Here is a 22,274-nt window from a genome sequence, read left to right as displayed (position 1 = left end):
TTTATTCAAAGTTCAGAATCAAGATAAATTTATTACTCTTTTGTTTCTTATGATTACTGAGATAATCCTTCTAAATTTATTCTTTTTTTACATTGTCATTGCTCTAATTTTTGTTTTTAACATTTTGATATTTCATATTTTGTTCAAATGTTTAACATGTATGCCATTCATATGTTCATTTATTAGTGTGTTATATGATAAGAATGTTGTCCTGGATTTAAAACAAAGCACAGCAATACAATTTGAAAGTGTATTTTTCCCTTTCAGGAAAGTTATCGAAAAAGTATCGAAATCGCAATTCTTGACTTTGTATCGGTATCAAAACAATAATTTTGGTATAACAAAATTTGGTGACAACACTACTAGTAATGATGCTGAAAATTCAGCTTTGATCACAGGAATAAATTACATTTTCAAATATGTTCAAATAGACAGCAATTGTGTTATAGTAAACATTTCAAAATTTTACTGTTTTTACTGTACTTTGGATCAAATAAATTCAGGCTTGGTGAGCAGAAGAGACAACAAAAAACAAAACTTTACTGTTCAAAAACATTTGACTGATAGTGTAGGCTGATTATTCTTATAGATTGAAACAGATGTGCTTTAGCCAGTATAAAGTGTATTAAAAGTGCTCTGTGTTGCTGCACAAAAAAAGTGCAATCACAAATACATGTTTTTGGAGACAGGCTTATGATTGAAAATGCAAACTGCTTGTCTGCCAGCAGAAGGCTCTGTGAGTGTGGTAGAACTAGCGGCTTCTCTAGTAATGGCTGTAATCAAAGCAGCTCCACTCACAAATGCTTCTTTATCAGGTACGAGTGGAGACCCTTCAGAGATACATTAATATAAAACACCTTTGCCGTATTATGATTTTGGAATGTACAGTGCTCATACATTCAACGAAGTCAAACGTCACAAATAAATAAATGTATGGGGAAACACTGGTAATGTACTGAAATATCGAAAATGTGTTTTATAAATCATGTCACCATTATTTAAAAAATACTGCGATACATATTTATATTGAATTATTTTCCAGCTCTAGCCCCAGGACATCAGGCTAGTAATTTTGCGAGCCCTGGAAAAACAAGTTTAGTCATTCAAACAAGACTATAGCTGAATTATGATACTTAATCTGACCTGAATGCTGGACCATGAGATTACAGAGCAGCTGAATGCATTTTTAGTCACATTTAAATTCTTGACATTCTTTTTGCTTGTTTTAGTCCTACATGGAATTCTGCAGTTTTTTTTTTGTAGTCATAAATTTGAATAGCCAGGTTTCAGTCTTGTAGCTTATTTGTGTGTTACTTAAAATTGTGACATCCTGACTCGTTCTTCTAGTATAGTCCTCTATTGAAATCTATATGCATGGTTCTGAAGAAAACCTGGGACATTTTTCAGTAGTTGCACTCTTTAAGCACTCCTTGTGAATGTGATTCTTTCAAAAAGATTTGTTGGCTTCTTGGAAGCCTCTATATGTCCTATATACAGGTGCTTCTCAATAAATTAGAATGTCAAGGAAAAGTTCATTTATTTCAGTAATTCAACTCAAATTCTGGAACTCATGTCAGACCAGCAGAATTTCAAACAAAAAGTCCTCAAAATAATTGAAAATAAACAAATACAATAGAATAAAAAGATACAAATGAAACCAACTGTGTTTTTTTTCCCCTCAAGTCTCAAGCAGTATGATTTAGTTATTTATTATTAATGTCTCATTTACGTTTTAGTTTGGCTCTAGTTTTGTATTTATTGCAGTTTATATTAAAAGGTTCATGTAGTTTGGTACAGCCTACAGAAATTAATAATCAAATGTAAAATAAAACAACCTGCTGTCACTTTAAGAGCTGCACGGATCCAAATTTGTTACACACCTTTTTTCTGAGAAAACGTATGTTTTTCTGAATAACATGTCCATACTTAAAGTTATCCTTTAGCTTTCTCACCCCTACATGTCACCTAAAATCACAAGCAAATATGTTGTGCACTACATGAGCTGTGTAATCGCAGATCTGTTGTTGGCGAGTTGCTGTTTTGGACTGTAAACACTGTATGTTGAACTGTATAGAGCGCTATTATTTTTGTTTTTCCATCTGGAAATGTTCCATAAAAGCACTTGGCTTTTTAAGGACATAGGGATTTTAGCCAGTGTTGTTGATTTCACCAATTCACCCTATTGTTTTCATGAAAGTTTAGGGTTACCAACCCTAAACCTGTCTGCAGCCTCCAGACATGTTGTATGTAATAAAGAAATTGTCCCTTCTCCCTCACATCTTGTCTCTTGCTGGAAGTGTAGTGCTCACAGAGATGAGGTAATGAAAGTCACTTGTTTGGATGTAGTCTCTCGTCTCTTTCTCTCTAGCTCACTCTCACTCACTCACACACTCCCTCCCTGAGACAGAGTCTGAGACCAGAGCACAACAGTTCCAGCCACGCCAGAGCCCTGCACATTCAAATGCTCCTGTATGCTTTTAATTACTCTTACTGCAGATGTTCTCAGCTTGACCACACCCGTCCTCGCGCCTTTCTCACCCTGCTTTTTGGGTCAGCTTCCTTTGGCAGCCCTTAGTTTTTATCTCTTCTGATTTTTTTGTTGACCCCTCCCAGTTTCTCGAACTTGAGACTTCAGTATGCAGAAAGAGTAATCCCTTGACATAATTATAACTACCAGAATCATGTGCTTTGCTGGGTTTCTTGTGGCGGCTTCCTAGGTTTTGGCAAGAACCATGGTCTTATAAATTGTATAGATGGATACCGAATAAGGCTTGAAATTAAGAACAGTTTTTTTTTCGTTCTTTTCCACAAATGCTTCAGAAATGCATTCATTCTTCCGCCAATGTGGCTGGAATATTATTCTAAAGTATGCAGAATAGGCATCAGAGCTTTTGTCATGATGATTACTGCACATTTTGTTTTCTATTGGCTTTGTATATGAAGTAAATGTATATAACATTAATCTCAACATTAATCGGTTTCTTGCTTTAAGTCTTATGTAAATGCATGTATTTTGGGGATGACATACCAAAAACGTACACTACCTTTCAAAGGTTTTGGCAAAAGGTGTGGTTTTTTGTTTTTGAAAAAAGTCTTCAAGTCAGGCACCAGAATTGCAAAAAAGTAATTTTGTGGCTTTGTATGTACGTTTTCTATTTTAATAACTTAAATGTAATTTAAATGGAAATGTAATTTCCAGTGACACCAAAGCTGAATTTTCTCCAGTGTCACATGATCTTTCAGAAATCATTCAGATATGCTGGGTCGGTTTTTAATAAATGTTTCTAATCAATGTTGAAAATAATTGTGCTGCTTAATATTAAGAAACTATTATGTGCACTTTCTTCGCAGTTATTTTAATACAAAGTTCAAAAGAACATAATTAAAATTTCAATACTTTAAGAAAATATTAAACATTTACGGTCATTTTTTTTTATCTAATTAATGAACGAGAAACATTCAGTTCAGTTCCCCTGTGTGCAAGAACCTCCTGCTGTGTGGGTGTGTGTTTGAAGTTTAGAACTTCAACAGTTTGTACCAAGATGTAGAAAAAATTTATAATATGGTTATTTATTGTAAATCTCCCTCATTATATAAGTATTTAAATAATTAGTATTAGTGCAATGAACTTTATCTACCCTTATATAAGGGATGGCCTAAGTTCATGTATTAAGGCCCGTTCACACCAAGAACGATAACTATAGATAACTATAAAGATAACGATATTAGCGTCCACACCAGCATCTGTGTATTCTAAGCGGACGCGCGTCTGCTGCTTTAAATTCCCGCGCTCATTACAGCATGATTGATTCTGATTGGTTGGCAATGTTTTTATCGTTCATCAGAAAAAAAAATCTTTCTGAAAGTGATTCCAACGATATAGTTTCTCTGTGCCTTTATCGTTATAGTTGTGGTGTGGCCTCCGCTATTCTTTAATATTGAGAACGATTTTTAGAACTGTATCTTTATAGTTATCGTGCTTGGTGTGAACGGGCCTTTACAGGAGTGTCCAATCCTTCTCCTGGGGGGTCAACATCCTGCAGATGTTTGCTCCACCCAGCTCCAACACACTTGCCTAGAAGTTTCTAGTGGGTCTAAAGACCTTGATTAGCTGTCTCGGGTGTGTTTAAGGGTGGACGCTAAACACCCTTGATGTAGCATGATATGAGCTCTGCACAGATCTCAATGAAGACAAATACAATTTTCATACAGTAGTCATTTCAGCACATAAAACAAATAGTGTGATGGTTGGTATTTTTTTAAATTTATATAACAGTAAATATGACAGTAAAGGCTTTTATATTGTTTTATAATGGATTTATATTGCAAAATGCTGTTCTTTTTAGAGTTGTTCCGATTCCGATACTAGTATCGGAAATATCTCCGATACCACAACAAATTCTGGCATCGGCATCGGCGAGTACATGAACCCATATACCGATCCGATACCATTTTCTTAAAAAAGACCTAGTTATGACCGCAAGCTTTGCCTAACTGCTGCACGGTTCTTCTTCGCTGCTCAAAATGCATTGAAAACACAGGAAGTTGTGCTGTGTTGCCACAAGCAACCCCTGTTTAGAGCAGCGAAGAAGAAATGAAAACGCGTTAGCAGCCCTTATCTATATATGACTGGATCACTCATCACATTCTAAACTGCCAAAAGACAGTGAAGCCGCTACTATATTATAGATCAGTGGTTAGCAGTATGTCTCTGTAGTACCGGTAGTTACAGACTCTCGAGTATATTCAGTACCGGCAACTGCGTTCATTCGCTTCCGTGTAAGTCAAAACGCAGGGCTCCAGACAGTAGCCGAATATATACTAGTGTCTGTGAATATTAAACTGCAAAATACTATTTAAATATTACTCCCGCAAAATCTACATCTCTGTGGGTGACTGGCACAGATGCGCGAGAGCTCGCTGTTTTGTAGTCTCTGCTGTGTGTCATGAGGACACGAACGCATAAACCGTCACTTCATGAGAATTTACCGTTTCATTTGAGAATACTGTCATATCATAAACACAGACACTCAAAGATCTTCATGGCAGCCCATTAAAATAAATGTTTGGTTTACATGAGTAAATTGACAATATATAAAGCTACTGTTGTAGCCTACAGTAATAATAATACATCTCTATAATAATAATAATTATGCCTAGATGGTTGCTTGTTTTTTACTTGTTTTTTACTTGTTAGAGATTATCTGATTAATAGATCTTTTTTTATATTCCTAGACTTATTTGTTGCAATTTTTTTATACAGTTATATTGTAAAACTTAAATACCTTTTTTAGTTTGCGGTGTTAGATTTTTGGCTGCATTTGAAGTTCTTTTTTGCATAAGAAAATAAATAATACTGTCAAATTCATGTTAGATAATAAAAATACTGTAATAAATACAGTAGTTCACCATGTATTTGTTCATGTTTTATTGAGGGATCTGTCTGAAGCACACCATAAAAAAATTCTAGCAATTTACACAGGGCTAGTAGTATATACAGCTGTATATACAGATATACACCCAGGTATCGGATCAGTACTCGGTATCGGCCGATACCCTGAGCCCAGGTATCGGAATCGGTATCGGGAAGAGAAAAAGGGTATCGGAACATCTCTAGTTCTTTTGAACCATTAAAGGGTTAGTTTCTTTATTAAAGGGTCTAGAATTCTTTATTTTCTTTTTCTGCTTGTTTGTGAGTTTTGTTACATCTATATTTTTTAATTGTTTAATTCTTTTAGAAATTAATGGTATACATATTTGGTTAAAATTGATTCCCTATTTTCATTTTCGAAACTTTTTTTGGTTGGTCCGATCGATTGTGCAATCGATTTTCGAAACTAAAAGTGACAGCCCTATTGCATTGTGCAGTATATTGAGACTGAGGAGCCAGAACTGTAACTGATAGAATGTGTGCTGTATTACAATACTGCAATATTTCTTCAAAAGCAGAACATGGAGACATTAATGTGTATTAATCTAGTAATCACAAGTGGAACAGTTATTGATTTTAAGGGTGTTTTCACACTTGGTTCGATTGCCTGGTCTGAACCAGAGTTAGATTTTTTTTTTTTTTTCTCCCCCCACTGGACTTTATTCACATTCCATTACATTACAGTTCCAGAACTAAATGTAAAGTACTAAATATTTTGCGTGAACTATTTCCTAGTATCATTTAAAGGGTTGCATTCACAGCTAGTTAATTAGGACATGATGTACGCCGGTCGACAACGATGTCATTTGTGCATGATGTTCAACAACGTTAACTAAGAAGAACAATGTTAACAACAGGAGGATAGAGGATGCTGTGATCGGAGCTGTGTTTTTGTGTCTCGCGGGTTTCACAGTAATGGACATAGAATGTAGACGTATACATAAAGCAATCGAAAGAATGGATAGGAAGACTTAAGAATCTCCAATGACAACTGGCAGTGCTACATTTGCTATAAGTTCCTGCACTTCAGCGGCCGTACATTTATCACTGTTACTTGCGATATAAGTTGACACGATGTTTACAGTATGTTACATAGCATTTTAAATCATGGCGGGTGAGGGTGTTTTCTAACACGTTTGGCCAATCAATTTCCAACCATACCCCAGACCACCCCTTTTAAGTGTACAGTTCACCCCCCAAGTTCAGAAGACAGTGTTCCCATTATCGAAACATACTGAACTCTGGCGTCAAACAAGCCTGGTGCACACCAAAAGTGCTAGTGTGAAAGCACCCTAAGTTTGGGAATCCTTTTGTCTTTTCAGTATACCTGTACTTTCAGAAAATATTCTAATGGCTTAAAGGGATATTCCACCTTAAAATGACAATTTTGCCATTAACCACTTACCCCCATGTTGTTCCAAACCCGTAAAAGCTCAGTTCATCTTCGGAACACAATTTAAGATATTTTGGATGAAAACCTGGAGGCTTGAGACTATCCCATAGACTGCCAAGTAAATTAAATAACAGTGTCAAGGACCATAAAAGGTATGAAAAGTCATCGTCAGAGTACTCCATCTGCCACCAGACGTGCAATCCAGGTTATATGAAATGACGGAAACACTTTTTGCAAGTGAAGAAAACAAATAACTTTATTCAATAGTTCCTTTGGCCTCTGTGTCACTCCATATCACCGTGCTTTGTATGCTCTTCTGCATTCTCCGTGCCACAAGGATGTGCTGTTTTATTCCAAATCAAAGCTAAATACACATCGAAGTTGAATTTTTTTTTTTTAATTGTTTTCACTTACAAAAAGTGTTCCCGTCACTTCATACTGTTAATATGCTACGCAGAGCTAAACTCTCGAGACGAGACTTAGGACAGATAAAATGTTACTAAATACATAATTGTGATCGAGAATAAGAGGCTGATGTCTGCGGTCACGTTCAAGCGGTCACATTTACCATGTTTACTATGGTAACGTTAATTCATAGCATGCACAGTTTTTTACAACACTTATAAATATTTCTGCCTTGTATGGTGATTATAATCCACATTGGATCAAGTTATTTCAAACACTCGCTGCTGACTGAAAATTAGTTTTTAATGCTGGTGTTATAGATGTTAGCTTTCTGAAATGATCCATGGCACTGACGCTCTCCAGACGTAAGGAAACGCCGCCTTTGTTCATAACCGCTCCTCTAGCCCCCGCTGGCCCGCTTTGGTCCAAGGTTTTCATCCGGCCAAAAAAAACGGGCCATTTGCCCCGAGGAAGCACCGATGAGGCATGATCAAGCCCGGAAGTGACCGTGGAAACGCGAATGGCCCTGGCATGCACTAGTATGCCCGCCCGCTTTTGGCCCGACAGTGGAAACGTGGCTACTGTGCTCTTGCCTATGCTAACAAGCAGCCCAGTTCCTCCCAGTAGCCTACAGTGTGGGATGCCCTGCCTTGTGTGTGAAGGAAGGTGTGTGGAGGTCAAGGGCACAGAGAGATGAGGGGGAAACCCGCTGATCAGCTCATCTTAATGCTTACTGTAATTCCTTAAAGGCTCAGGGCCTAAATAGCACACAGCACTTTCTCCCAGGTGCATTTGCCATGGGGTGGGCCTAATGGCTGACATGAATTTAGCAACTAGCACCCTCATTTGTGCTGATTATCTTTTCTTTAAGGGAATACACTATGTGCTGCTGTTGTTATTGTTCTACTGGCTCATGTAACAGACATTTCAACAATAAAATTTTACTCTTAAAAAAACAGTTTTGTAAACTGTTGTAGTTTTCTGGCTGGGATGCTTCCCCACAGGAAAAAGTCAAACCTTTTTTGAAACATTCAATTTATGGATTTTACTAGTGTCAGTAAAATGTCCCATTTACTGAGAGAGACACTATGACAAAGCAGCTCTACTATTGAAGTGGATAATATTAATATGTAATTAAATGTAATATACAGCTGCACAATTCTGTATAAATTGAGAATCACAATTGTTTCTAGTCTCAAATAGAGATCACTGAACTAAACAAAATAATTTGTGACAAAATATTATTGCTGTAGTCTATTTAAATGTGTTTAATAAATTTGAATGAATTATTAAACATTTTTAATATGCACTACCAGTCCAAATGTTTTTGAACAGTAATGTTTGTTTTTTTAAAGAAACTTCTTTATATTTTATCACTATCATAATTTAAAACACGTCAATATATTTTTTTCAGGATTCTTTGATGAATAGAAAGCCCAACATTTATCTGATAATATATGTTTGTGTGTGTGTGTATGTATATATACATACATATATATATTTCTACTTCAGTTACATATAGGCCAATAATATGCTCATTTAATAAAAAGCAGTAAGTGATCACTTGGTTTAGATTTTTTTGTAACTGCTTATGTTGGTTATTTAATCTAAATTGTTTTTGTTTGTTTGTTTTTTTTTTATGGGAAAAAAATGTTTTTTATTTAAATGCAAATGCAAACATATCAAGGTACATCAATGTACAAGGTCTTAATCTTCTGGTGAAGATCTTCTCCAATCATTTAGTCCACTTAAACTCCACCTCTCCAAAAACTAGGGCTGTGTATTGCCAAGAATCTGGCAATACAAAACGTATCACGATATAGGGGTTGTGATACGATATGTTGCGATACATTTTTATATATTTTTTTTATATCTCCGTTCTGGTTATGAGAATCGATACAATATTGCCAAACAAAATATTGCGATACGTGTATAGATATTTTCTTACACCCCTAACAAAAAAAACTGCAATCTTGCTTTAATTTCTAGGGCAAAGACTCGTTCGCTAAACTGAACATCCAATCAGAGCTCTCACTAGGTTATTGGGAAAAAATGACATAATGATATTTTATTTTTCTGCTATATATATTGCAATATTTTTTCTTACAAACAAAAATGGGGTGAGCACGCTTACATTCTCATTTGAAATGATTTAAACATCGACACCATCCTGTCAATTGATTAATATGCACGAGGGAGAGAGAGCAAGACAGCGCTCGTGTTGTTTGAAGACGGCTCGCTCTCTCTCCGTCTCAGTCTCTCTCTCGCGCGCGCGCTCTCTCTCTGTCTCTCTCTCTCTCTCTGTCTCTCTCTCTCTCTCGACCGTCGGCTTGGTGTGTCCCCGGCCTTAAGCCTTCATGTCAAAACTGAAGTATGCTTCAGCATGTTTTTTTGTGAGCACTGCAGACAGTCCAGCCTCAGCTTTTACTACCAGTGACGAGCCTCATTAAACCACATGTACAGAAAGCAGAGCTGTTTACACAGGACACATTCTTCCTTTCAAAGACAGCTGGACAGTGCAGAAGGTTAAAATGCAACATTGGGGTTCTTGAGACATGCGATTCAAAGCTGAACTACTTTTAACTTGACCCGTCGATCATACAAAATGCAGCTCAAGACGTTTTTGTGGCACTTGTTTACATAAACCACCAATTAATAATGCCACAAATGTAGTACAACGACATGTCTAACTTAGACAGATTGAGAACCTTGAAACATCTTTAGCCTACCGTATATATTGCACCAATGATATAGAATACGTTGACTTTGTCATATCTATTTAGTGCTTTGTTGTTTACTTTGAGCCTTCATTTGGAGTCTTTTCACAACAGATGTTGATTATACCAATTAATCAGATTTAAATGCATGTGATGTTCATTCAATTGGAAGTTTTGAAAAGTTTCACCAAAAAGAGTTGCTTCGTTTCAGTAAGGATATGACTGTACTTTGTATCTTCTGGTCATTGCAGGATCATTGTGAGGCTCTTATATAATTTCAGCACTTGTGATGTATGGTATGATCACACTGTGGCATCGCCGTGTTTCCTGGAGCAAACCATATTCATTTTCACAAGTCAGACTCGGGCCATAGTCTAATAGACACAAGTATTACCCAGATTCTGTTTTCTGACTAATTGAAGTTGCATTTATGTTCAGTTTAATATATGGAAAAGTGTGCAAGACCACTTCCTTGTTTGACAAAAAACAAAAGCACAGTTGCTGACAGTGTCTCTTTCAATGCAGGTGGAATCGTTTATACTAGACCAGGAGGATCTGGATAACCCCGTACTAAAGACGGCTTCAGAGCTGCTCCTATCCAGCGCAGCAGACGGAGCCGACCTCAGAACAGTAGACCCCGAAACACAGGCCCGGCTCGAGGCATTACTAGAAGCAGCAGGTACAACTTCCAACTGACCCTGATGTGATCGCATTAAGCCTAATAATTTATCCTGTGTCTTTGCATGCATGTGTGCACAACTTCTGTTTGCATTTACTCACTGTCTCCGCAGTGCTGAGCATGAGTCACGCTTTTGGTTTTAGACTTTAGAACAAACTGTTACAGAGATCCTACGAATAGCTTTTTGTTGGAATTTGTTGCCACAAAATCCCCACAGAAGGGTAAATATTCATCAATCATTAGGGCTGCACCAACTAACAGATGAGAATCAATAAAAATAATCAGGAGACAAATTTAATTAATGAGTGCGTATAGAACCTTATTATTTAGTATTGTAATGTTTTATACACTATTGTACAAATGTTTGGGTTGGTCAGAATTCTGTGTTTAAAAAAAAAATAATGATCACGGCTGCATGTATTTATTTAAGAAACAGAAACATTGTGAAATGATCACATTTAAAATAACTTTTACTTATATACGATTTTCAAATATTAATTTTAAAATGTGCCAGCTGGTCCAAATTAATAAGGTACTGAGCCATTTATTTTCAAGAGCAAGTCTTTAGTGAATCCCACGTTGAACTCCCTGAGATTAGAGAAGCAGTCATCAGTAAAATGACGTGTTTGAGGGCGGGTCAAGATGATAGTGGCCAGCAAATGTAGAACAGAAGTAGGAATTATTCAAACGTGTTACCCATGACATGTAGCCGTCACTGAAGTGGTATTCAAAGTACTACCGACTCGTTTTGGCTGTACTGTCAATTCTTTATTTTGGGAGGATGTAACTTTTAGTTATTGTGCACTTTCGGCTTTACAACTTAGCAAATCGTTTATATTCACATGCAGCTACATTACATACTGCATGAAAGGCAATATTGGAAATAACATAATAGGGGCACTTTAAACAATTTTGTTTTGTGTTTATATGGATAAAATACCTCAAGCATTTCATTTTGCAGTTATTTTTCAAAACTATGGAGTAGGGATGTCAACGATTAATCGATGATCGATTAATTGTCGATAAGAGATGCAATCGATTAAGGCTATCGATGGTCGGTTAACCGATTCAATGTTGGGCTGCGTGCGGCTCATGCGCACTCAACACGTGCGAGCGGCTGTGAGTGACGGTGACGATATATAAAAGCATTATCATTCATTCACAATGTACAAATTAAGCTTTTAATGTGATTTAAACTTTAAAGTACATTAAAATAGAAACAACATAAAAGTTCTTCAACATTAAATGCAATAGAAATGAAGTTACTAATCATTTCATCACATAACTGTTTTATATCGTGCGCTTTGCAGGGCTGCGGGACACAGTGACAGGACAGGTAGTCTATTCATTCCTACAACTTGTTAATTCATTCCTACGAATTATTAATGTGGCAATTGTCCATGTTTCATTAATTTTGTTCCCTAAATAACCCATGATTTAAGTGAAATAAGGGAACAAATTAATAAATCGAACGAATTCTTAATTCATGAAATCTTTAATTTCCCTTCCCATGTTTACCACAGTAAGAGATGCGAAAACAGTTACTAAAAGCGAAAGATAATAAAATAAACCTGGGAAATTAGAGGGTTAGACTATGAAGATTTAGGAAAAGAAACGATGCCTAAATATACTGAATTTGTGGAAATTCGTGACCAACCGGCAAACCAGAACAAAGCCGCGTAAATGAAGACTATGGGGTCCAAAAGCATGGTCACGATCTAACATTTTCCAGTTAACCTATTATTCCTCTAATAAACAAAGCTTTTATATCACACTTGTCATAATCAGATCTTATCATTTCTAAATAAATAATTGCTGGATTCAAAACAGCGTTTAATAGGCGCTGTGACCGACACATTCCTGGAGCATTCACTGATGTCACTAAACGGTGACGCCGAGCATCGTTCACAAGTTTCTGCATGGACCTGACTATGGCACAGGTTCTAAGCCCTGGGACAAAATGGGATGCTTTAAGGAAAATTTATAGCCTACTAAGTAATAGGCCCAACATAAAAATAACAATTATTTTTTTTTTTTAAATAGGCTATGCGAAATATATCCGACTTAAATAGGCTAATTAAGATTAACGGATTTAAAACAGAAGTGTGGGCGCTCCATAAATTCACAAAAAAAAAAAAAAAGGATGACAACGCATTCTGTTTGTTTGCTTTATTTTACAAGAGCATCAATCTTCTGTTTTTATTGTGAGTGTGCACAAATGAAAGTAAACACTTTTGCGGAAAATATATATATTTTTTTTAATGTCTCAGCTGTTTCGATCGCCCCGGAGCCTGCTGCACACGTATATTCTAGCGATTCAAACTTACATCGCAGTCTGTTCGTTATCAAAATAAAATGTCAACTAAACATTAAAAGGTTACACTGGTCAGTTTAAATAGACCGTAGTATACCGGTCCACTCTGCTGTTATGCCAAGGACGTTTTTGCTCATATGAAGAGGATCATCTTTTCCGTCTATATGCGAATGCGTGTTAAGTACAAGCCTAGTTTACATTATAAATAATAGTTTAACATTCAAATACATTGCGAATATGGAATATTTCGATTTGTGCCGAATGAGACATGAGCAATAACCTCCAAATAAATCTAGCCAAAGCCACGCTCGCTCATCCTCATCCTCGTCTGCACGCATGCACTGTCACGATCTAATGCGCTGTATGCCGGATTTTTAAAAATCTGACATTTTCTAGGACAGAATCCAGCAGGATCAAATTAATGTGAGCAACTGTGTTTTGGTGCAGCAGCGCCGATGTAGTTCACGTAATGTGCAGCGCAGTCACACGCGCTCCACATTTCGGATAATTTTATACAATAATGTCAGTTGAAAACATTGCAATTGTGCTTTAAAATACAACAACGAGCACCACAAAACCATTTAAAGATGCGCGTTCAGCGTTCTCTGTGCGGGATTGGAAACTGTCAACAAAGTAAAATGACCTCAAAAGTATGGCGCGCTCTCTTCATTTTATCAAATGATCATAATCGCATCTATTCATTTTATAATCCTGCTACTAGCATTTTATTCAGACTAAAACCTCTTTAATTCAAGTGAGAAAGCGTTTTGTGTGTGTGTGTGGCTTTTGCACATCCTGTCATACAGCTGACTGTGTGCCTGCAATAGACTTGCAGTATTATGGTTAACGATTAATCGATTAATTGATCGTTAATTTAAACGACGATCGATCATGGAAATAATCGAAATTTGACATCCCTACTATGGAGTGAATTGTTAATCTGTTTCTCTTACACATGACATTTATTATGAACAGAAACAAAGTGCTGTATCTGGGTCTCTCGGCTAAAGAGTTTACGATTACAGTATATATAGATCTACTACTGATTAGCATAACAGAGGCAGTTTGAGTTCACACACAGAAATATCTGTATATGGAGAGTTAGTGTTTAATATTTCCCTGCAAATCCTTAATACTGGTTTATTTTTACATGCTTTTCTAGTAGCATTTCTAGTCCTTATGGCCCAGAGTGAGCTTTCGTAGCATATGAGTGCTTGCGTGTTAATGCTGCATAAATGGTCTTGGGAGGTCTAAGGGTCAGTGTAACAGTGTGCAGAGCATTTCATAATTTGTTTTATAAACTGGGAAACTGCTGGTTGATGGTACTTGGCACCAAGTTTTGCCATGTTCTGTTAACCTACCATGCTGTTGAGTGTGCTTGCTCGGGATGAGTTGGTTTGGGTGAGGCCCAGCATGTTAGGCCAGCCCTGCCCCATGAGCGGATGGTTATCTCACAGAGGAACCAAAGGGGAGATTAGTGGCAACAATGGATTTCCATACAGCAGCAGCAGCTTCACTCATGACTCAGCACTGGCCTTTAGTACACTTGTGTACAGTCTGTATGTGTGTCTTCATCTGTGTCTATGAGCATCTCTATTGCTTTCTCCATCTATGCAGAGCTTGTGAATGTCTTTGTTTGGTCGTTTGTGTCTGTATGCTGTTGTATTGTTTTTCTTGCACTTGATACGCGTTCATTATGCTGTTCATAATTTACCTACTGTTTACATAGCTTTGACGTGTTTTCATTCCACCTGCACCACACTATTGTGATTGAACACCTCCATGGCACGTGGTTTACCTGCTATCATGAGCATTATCTGTTTTGCGTCATCCCAGGCTTTCATAGGAAAGCAAATGCTGCTCTTCCTGGTTGAGGTTAGCAGGTATTTAATTATCACTTGAAATCTGAATATTGCCACTGTACAGTTGCCTAGAGGTCATTTGCTTTAAGATTGAGGGACTGCAGTTTTCATGAAAATCCGAGGTGGAAATGAAAACACAACCTGCTAATCAAATTTGAGGTTTGGGAATGGTGCATGGCACATAATTTTAAAGACACAAACGGCCCATGTCTGAGGGAGATTAGAGATTAGAGGCTGATGGGGTGCTCCGATCACGATCGGCCGATCATTATGCGCATCTCGTCAGTAAAGCCGGTTCTCTATATTTTTATTTTTATTTTTTTCATTTGAAGGGTGGAGGGGGGCATTTTTTTACGTTCCTTAAAAATATTTATCTCGCCTAAATGTTTGATTCATGCACTGTATTTTTGTTTTTACAATCATGAAATTGTTGCACAATAGGTTACACAGCCCAAGTCTGATCTTTCATCAATTATTAAATGCTTTTTACTATTGTATTTGCTTCTGGATTTATATATCAAGTTAAAGAAAAACATTTAAACTAGTTTACTTACGTTATCACAAAAATTCTAAATTAAAGTTTACCATTGACAGAAAGTCAGCTCTACTGCCGTCTTTTGCATTTAAACCTTTATTACAAGCAACCCTGTGGTTCACACCTTGGCGGTATAATTGCATTGGCTAGTAAATTTTTTAGTTTGAAAAATTTTCAAATTGTACAAGAACGTAGGGCTGTGCAATTAATCTGTGCACTCCATCTCGACAGTAAAGCCGGTCCCATGATTAGTAGTAAATCTTCATCACTTGCTTTCAGACTGAGCAGCATTCATTAAACAGAGCCATAGTTCACTGACTGGCATATCACGTTCATAATCGCAGATGAATCGCATTCGATATTGCCTAGCTTGTCAGTAAACTAGGCCTCTGTGTAGTGAATGTTACTCTATCTGAAATCAGGTGATTGTGGTTTACTACTAATTGTGGGACTGGCTTTACTAATGAGATGCGCATGACAGTTGCGTGCGATTTAATTGCACCCCTACAAGAAATTCTTAATTATGATTTCAGGAGGTCTTGAATTTGGGGACAGTGAGACAAGAATTAAGATATGGCTTAGTGTGACGATTAAACTTTGAAAGGATATGATTTCATTAAACACTAGATAGAGCTGTGCTGCTTTCTATTTTGCTTTTACCTTTTAAACAGTTATATTTCTGTGCCAAATGCAAATTCATTCTATGCCAGCATGAATTTGCTGGCATAGAATGAATTCGCTTCAAGAAAGGTCTAAAAAGGTCTTAAGTCTTAAATTTGATTTTAAAAATCCTGCAGATACCCTGTAAGCACCATTTAATAATTTTCATTATGATAGAACTTTAGTGATTAGAACTAAAAAAAATGGTTACCATGTATGAATGCATATGTCATTTTAACTGAACTCAGTACTGGTTGTTATACTTAAGATATTGTTGGCCAATCAGGGTTTCTGGAAGAAAAAAATTATTATTAAAAGATAATACTACAAATTTTACTACTACAATAATAATGCACAACAAACGAAGGATTGAAGGGCAGCTGGATTTATGAATATTAATCACGTTGTCTGTGTTCCCTCAAACTGATTTGCTGAAATCAAAACAGGGATGGTAATAGATTAACATCAGCCAATGAGATTACATTATTCGATTTTGCATTAAGGCCGTCTGTCCACCAAAGCATTTTTATTAGGGATGCACGATATTGGATTTTGGCCGATATTCGATATGCCGATATTTTCAAAATAATTTTGGCAGATACCGATATCGATATATACACACATTTTTCGCCTGATATATTTAAACTTTAATTTTACTGAAGATAAATCCATGTATCTCTTCTGTACTGATTCTACCATAAATGTATTATTTTACAAATGTAGACAGACATTCACATCTGAAAAACAGGTCAATTATTTAACTTGGAGAATATCGGTTTGGCTCATCGGCAGAAATATTCATATCGGCCGATACCGATGATGGTCATTTTAAGCTTTTATCGGCCGATACCGATGTTGTGCCGATATTATCGTGCATCCCTAATTTTTATCCAGCTGAAACACCAGGCACTCTGTAGAAAAATGTGGTACGTCAGTTCAGCATGGTATTTAAGACTCTCGCTCTCTCTTTGCATGTGTGAGAAACAGCACTCGCAGAAGTGTCATGTGCCTTCACTAGAGTTTACAGTACGTCAAATACAGGTATACTGTGTATGCATTGAGATGAATTGAAAAAAAGCACAGAACGCTTGATGTAAAGTGAAACTTTAAAGTGCTTAGTGTTCAGCAAGTGAAAATATATCTATGCTAAACATATCGTTAGCCTCTCACACACATACTGGCAAGTAACAGACATACAATAGACATTTAGTCACCCAGAGTAAGATTTAGACACACATTTACTCCCTAAAATTCTGAGTGATAAATGTCTTCTGATATTTATTCAATTAGCTATGTATTTTAAAAGAAAAATTAATAAAAAAATAAATTACTGACTCCAAATAAGGAAGTTGCCATTACCCTGCCCTAGTTTATATAAACGGACTAGTCTCTTGTTTTCTCACAGCTCTCTTACACATAGAGACACTTTAATGCAATCTTTCCTGCTCTTACAGGCACATGTGAGCCTACTTAAGCCCCCCAAGTCTAATTTCATTGGAAATTTAAAAATCCAGGCTACTTATAGTTAGAAAATCATGATGTGTGCACATCTGTATCATGTTGTTGTTATTTTTAGGATTGTTTTGTTTGCTCCTGGGATTTCATGTATTTTGGACTCCTGTTGGCTCTAAGCCATCAGTAGCATACAGGGCTATAGAAAGACTAAGGAATAACATTCGGTGTATATATGTTTGAAAAACTATCACCCACCTTGATGGAATAATGACAAAAAAATACAATATCGGTCAACCTCTAGTAGCAATCGAGTCATTTGATAACCAGATGTTTTTTTTTTTTTTTTTTCATTGGTTACCATCAGCATCATATCTTTGAGCATTTATAGTGTTATGCCATTCTGAAACTCTGTAGGAGCTTTGAAATTTAAAGTTATAACATTACTAAAACTGCATGGTGTGAAATAGCTAACTAGCCTTTGTAATTCCTGTGTGTGAGTGTGTTGGGCCTGTACTAACCATGGATGCGTTTGTTCTTGCTGAATGGTGTGTGGTGCTGGTGTGGGGCTGGATGCTACAGGCATTGGTAAACTCTCCACTGCCGATGGCAAAGCCTTTGCAGATCCAGAGGTGTTACGCCGCTTGACGTCGTCGGTGAGTTGCGCGCTGGATGAGGCTGCTGCCGCCCTCACACGCATGAGGGCCGAAAACACGCTCAACGCCAGCCAGGCCGACAAGTAGGCATCTTTTCTCACATACACGATTTCTCCTCCTCTGTCCACACATTATGATGCAACATTCATGTTTAACTAGCAAGAATTACTTAATTAAGGCTAAACGCTAAGCACTGTTTAATGTGTTTTAATGATAACAGTTTGTCTGAATGTTTAAAGCACATTTGATGTTTTGGAACCTTTGTAATTTAAAGCGAGCAGCTGTGGTAGTCGTATTGCTCCAGCATGAGCCTTCAGTTAGTGTAGTTAGCTTAGCTTCGCCTGCACAGTCGCAGTAATTGTAGTAGTCTGGTTATTTTTAGCCGCAGTCTGGCTGAGGCCTGCTCGGACGGCGATGTGAATGCAGTGCGGAAGCTGCTAGATGAGGGGCGCAGCGTCAACGAACACACAGAGGAGGGTGAGAGCCTGCTGTGTCTGGCCTGCTCAGCTGGATACTATGAGCTCGCACAGGTACTGTACAACTCAAACACACTTCCAATCCTAAAGCTGAAGAGCAAAACAACTCACACATGTATAAATAAAAAAAATAAATTGCTTGTACCTTTGCAAAATATGCTATTATCACCTAGCTCTAATCTGCTAAATGTGACTATAGCGAAATATTCAAATATTTACAAGCATTAATACTATTAAAAATAAAAAATATAATTGTATTATAATATAATATATAATTATATTAACATTATTTTGTAAAGTTGCTTTGAAACTGTATATTGTTAAAAATGCTATCCATAAAAATCCTTGACTAGTTTATTAAGGCTAGTATCCTTAATATTGATACATTGATACCTCAAATGTAAGGTTTTTTTCTATATATTTTTAATATATTTATGTATACTAATACATGTATTTGCAGTGTATAAAAAATATAAATACTTGTTTGTTAAAATTTAAGGATCTTTTCCTGAAGCTTTATCAGTATCTGAAGTATCCTTATTCCTTACCAATTCCCCCATTTTTGATTGCAGTTGCTTATGATGCAGCTAGTGGTGAAGAAATTACATGCTTTACCTTTAATTTTGTGTTTTAGTATAAGCATGCGCTGTGGTTGTTTAGGAAAAAACATCTGTTGATATGATTTGACTGGATGTAGGTCTTGCTGGCCATGCATGCTAACGTGGAGGACAGAGGGATCAAAGGAGACATCACGCCACTTATGGCTGCTGCAAGCGGTGGTTACGTCGACATCGTCAAACTGCTCCTAGTGCATGGAGCCGATGTTAACGCACAGTCATCAACGGGTATGACAGCTTTTATTTATATATATATATATATATATATACATGCATACATACAACAATATGCAATGAAAGTGGACTTAAATGGACCAAAAAGAGTAAAGTACATTTTCACCCTAGTGCAAGCCAAACCTTGTGCTTGCAAACACAACTTGCTAATCCATTGTCTTTCCCTTTCTTGCAGGTAACACAGCCTTGACATATGCGTGTGCAGGAGGCTTCCTGGATGTAGTAAAGGTGTTGTTGAAGGAGGGTGCTAACATTGAAGATCACAACGAGAATGGTCACACTCCGCTGATGGAGGCTGCCAGTGCAGGCCACGTGGAGGTCGCTCGTGTGCTTCTGGAGTACGGTGCTGGAATCAACACACACTCCAATGAGTTTAAGGAGAGCGCACTCACACTTGCATGCTATAAAGGTGCGTCCCATTGTATCATAGACAAAATAATCAGAATATGGTATTGTTTAATTCCAAAAGGTTTTGACTTCATCAGATCACTGCATATGTGCGGGTGTTTTTATATCACTGTATTTCAGAAGGTAACCGACTGTATTTAGAAAATTTTCTGTGTCATTTTAATTTGATATTGCATGTAATGCCTGATAAAGTAGCGTTTGTGAGCTCAGCGCTGCTTTACAGCCGTTACAGAAGAAACATCTATCATTCCCGCTCTTAAAATGCATCCTCCTGGCAGAAACTGAAGTTGCATATATATACATGTATGTGGATTTACACACACTGAGAAAGTCAAAAAGTGTTTCTTTGTGCCCCGCTCTCATCTACCACAGTAAATAAATACAAAATAAATTCACAATCATGGAGGAATTTCATGTGATGTCCAATTTTCAGGGCACTTACAGTCGAATAAGATGGTTGATTGCTGCCTAAACAAGAAACCTCCGTACTGAAGGGAAAGTGTTGACTGGTGTCACTATATTGCGAATGCACAGATGGATCTCCACCAAATTCAGGCGATCCCTTCAGCTCAAGGAGCCCCCTCATCTGCCACCCTCTGTGCATCGGTAGCCCCCCGGGATCGCTGGATCGGTCGGTGCCGGGCTGCAAAATTAACTACCGTAACACCCAAACCCTGGGGAACATCGACGCATTTGAAAGAGAGCCTCTAGATGTACACTTGATATGCGTTCGAGAGGGTTCCTAGAGCTGAAGGAATCTCGCGAATTGGGTGCGAATTCGCCACGCTGTTATGGAGATATGGCCGTTCAAAGATTCAGTGGTTTTCCATAGACTTAAGTTTTATATTGTTTCATCCAGATCACCAATAGCAAACAATGGAGCACGCTCTGCTGGACAAACCAAATAATTACACCATTTCAAGCATTTTATCTGTAGTATGTGTTATGTAAAAAAAAAAAAAAAACAGTTTATATCGGCAGCAAATTCACAGATAACGATATATCGGCGCGGGCTCATATCGGCCGATAATATATCGGCAAAACGATATATCAGTCGGGCTCTAGTTAATAACATGATATTGTTGGAACAAAGCTGCAGCACTTGGACAGTTTAAAGGAGCATTATGAATGAAGCTTTCTTGACTACAACATTTCATATATCAGTGTTGTAACGAATAAAAATAGCCTTATATAATGTATAGTTATCTGCATTTTTCCACCTCTTATGTGGAGGTGGAAGTTCATTTTTACACACGATAATACCGGATACCAGGAAACAAATTTATTCAATAAAACTATTATTAAGAGTATCCTACAAAATTAAAAGGAAGTAAATGTAATTTATTTTGAATAGATTATTTCTATATAAAATATCAAGATATCATAAACTAATTTAAATAAAATAACATGAGATTTCAAACATAATTCAGAAATACCTTAGTTCAATTGCATATATAAGTTTTAATTTTAACTTTAAATATTTCACAAACTTTTGAAAATCAGTTGATCCTGATAAGTGCTTATTGTCACAGTAAACATATGATAGCTTTCTTCTTCCATGAGGGGTTTTGGCATCACAGCATCTTTGTTTCCAGGAGGAATGTTAAAGAACGCGACAAACAAATGTCTCCCAGAAATCCTGTATATTTTAACCAATCCGAGTTCGAAACTCCTGAAGTGTTTCCAATTTTGTGTGCCATATTCATTAGACATTCAGCCAGCGATCTGTGGACATTATATCTGAGGCTGAGACTAACACAGACCTAACCAAAATATAGACCTTAATTTGACTATGATGTGCATCTAAACGTGGTCGTAGAAACTATATGCCAAACTGTATATTATAAAATCAATCAGTTTGGTACATTTTGGGGTGATATTAACTCTATCCTGTCTGATCTTTAGGGCACTTGGACATGGTCCGGTTTCTCTTAGAAGCAGGAGCTGACCAGGAGCACAAGACCGATGAGATGCACACTGCACTCATGGAGGCCTGCATGGTAACACTGTCTTCTATGTACACACGTCTGTAGGTTCTTCTTCTGATGTGTGTGCAGGTTGTTTTAGATTTTTTTTCTCATGGTTGTTTTGTGTAGGATGGGCATGTGGAGGTGGCACGACTGCTATTGGATAGCGGTGCGCAGGTAAACATGCCTGCTGACTCATTTGAGTCGCCTCTGACGCTGGCTGCCTGTGGGGGCCATGTGGAGCTTGCAGCGCTTCTGATCGAGAGAGGGGCCAACCTGGAGGAGGTGAACGATGAGGGCTACACTCCACTGATGGAGGCAGCTCGTGAGGGCCATGAAGAGATGGTAGCACTGCTTTTGGCACAAGGTACTGGGGTCACCTCAATTTTTTTTATAGACTTCACCCATAGAGCCTGTTTAAAGCTGGGGTTAAGGTGCATTTTTACTGATCCGATTACAAGCAGCCAA

General features: G+C 37.3%; 1 protein-coding gene across 4 annotated transcripts in view; it reads left to right on the top strand.

Moving 5' to 3' along the window:
- The window catches only part of LOC113064338 (ankyrin repeat and KH domain-containing protein 1-like), a 46,609-nt gene that overhangs the window by 9,359 nt on the left and 14,976 nt on the right, over positions 1-22,274 (top strand). The window contains exons 2-8 of one of the 4 annotated variants that reach the window (XM_026235081.1): positions 10,472-10,625; positions 18,064-18,187; positions 18,472-18,634; positions 19,278-19,425; positions 19,607-19,840; positions 21,745-21,839; positions 21,936-22,173. In XM_026235081.1, coding sequence (XP_026090866.1) covers positions 10,472-10,625; positions 18,064-18,187; positions 18,472-18,634; positions 19,278-19,425; positions 19,607-19,840; positions 21,745-21,839; positions 21,936-22,173 — 1,156 coding nt within the window. Of the gene's footprint in view, positions 1-10,471; positions 10,626-18,030; positions 18,188-18,471; positions 18,635-19,277; positions 19,426-19,606; positions 19,841-21,744; positions 21,840-21,935; positions 22,174-22,274 lie in introns of all 4 variants that reach the window. The other 3 variants (XM_026235078.1, XM_026235082.1, XM_026235080.1) reach the window with 3 other exon arrangements.

Source organism: Carassius auratus, chromosome 46, assembly GCF_003368295.1.
Source record: "Carassius auratus strain Wakin chromosome 46, ASM336829v1, whole genome shotgun sequence".
In the NCBI taxonomy this organism is placed as follows: Eukaryota; Metazoa; Chordata; class Actinopteri; order Cypriniformes; family Cyprinidae; genus Carassius; species Carassius auratus.
This window is presented reverse-complemented; position numbering and strand designations above follow the sequence as displayed.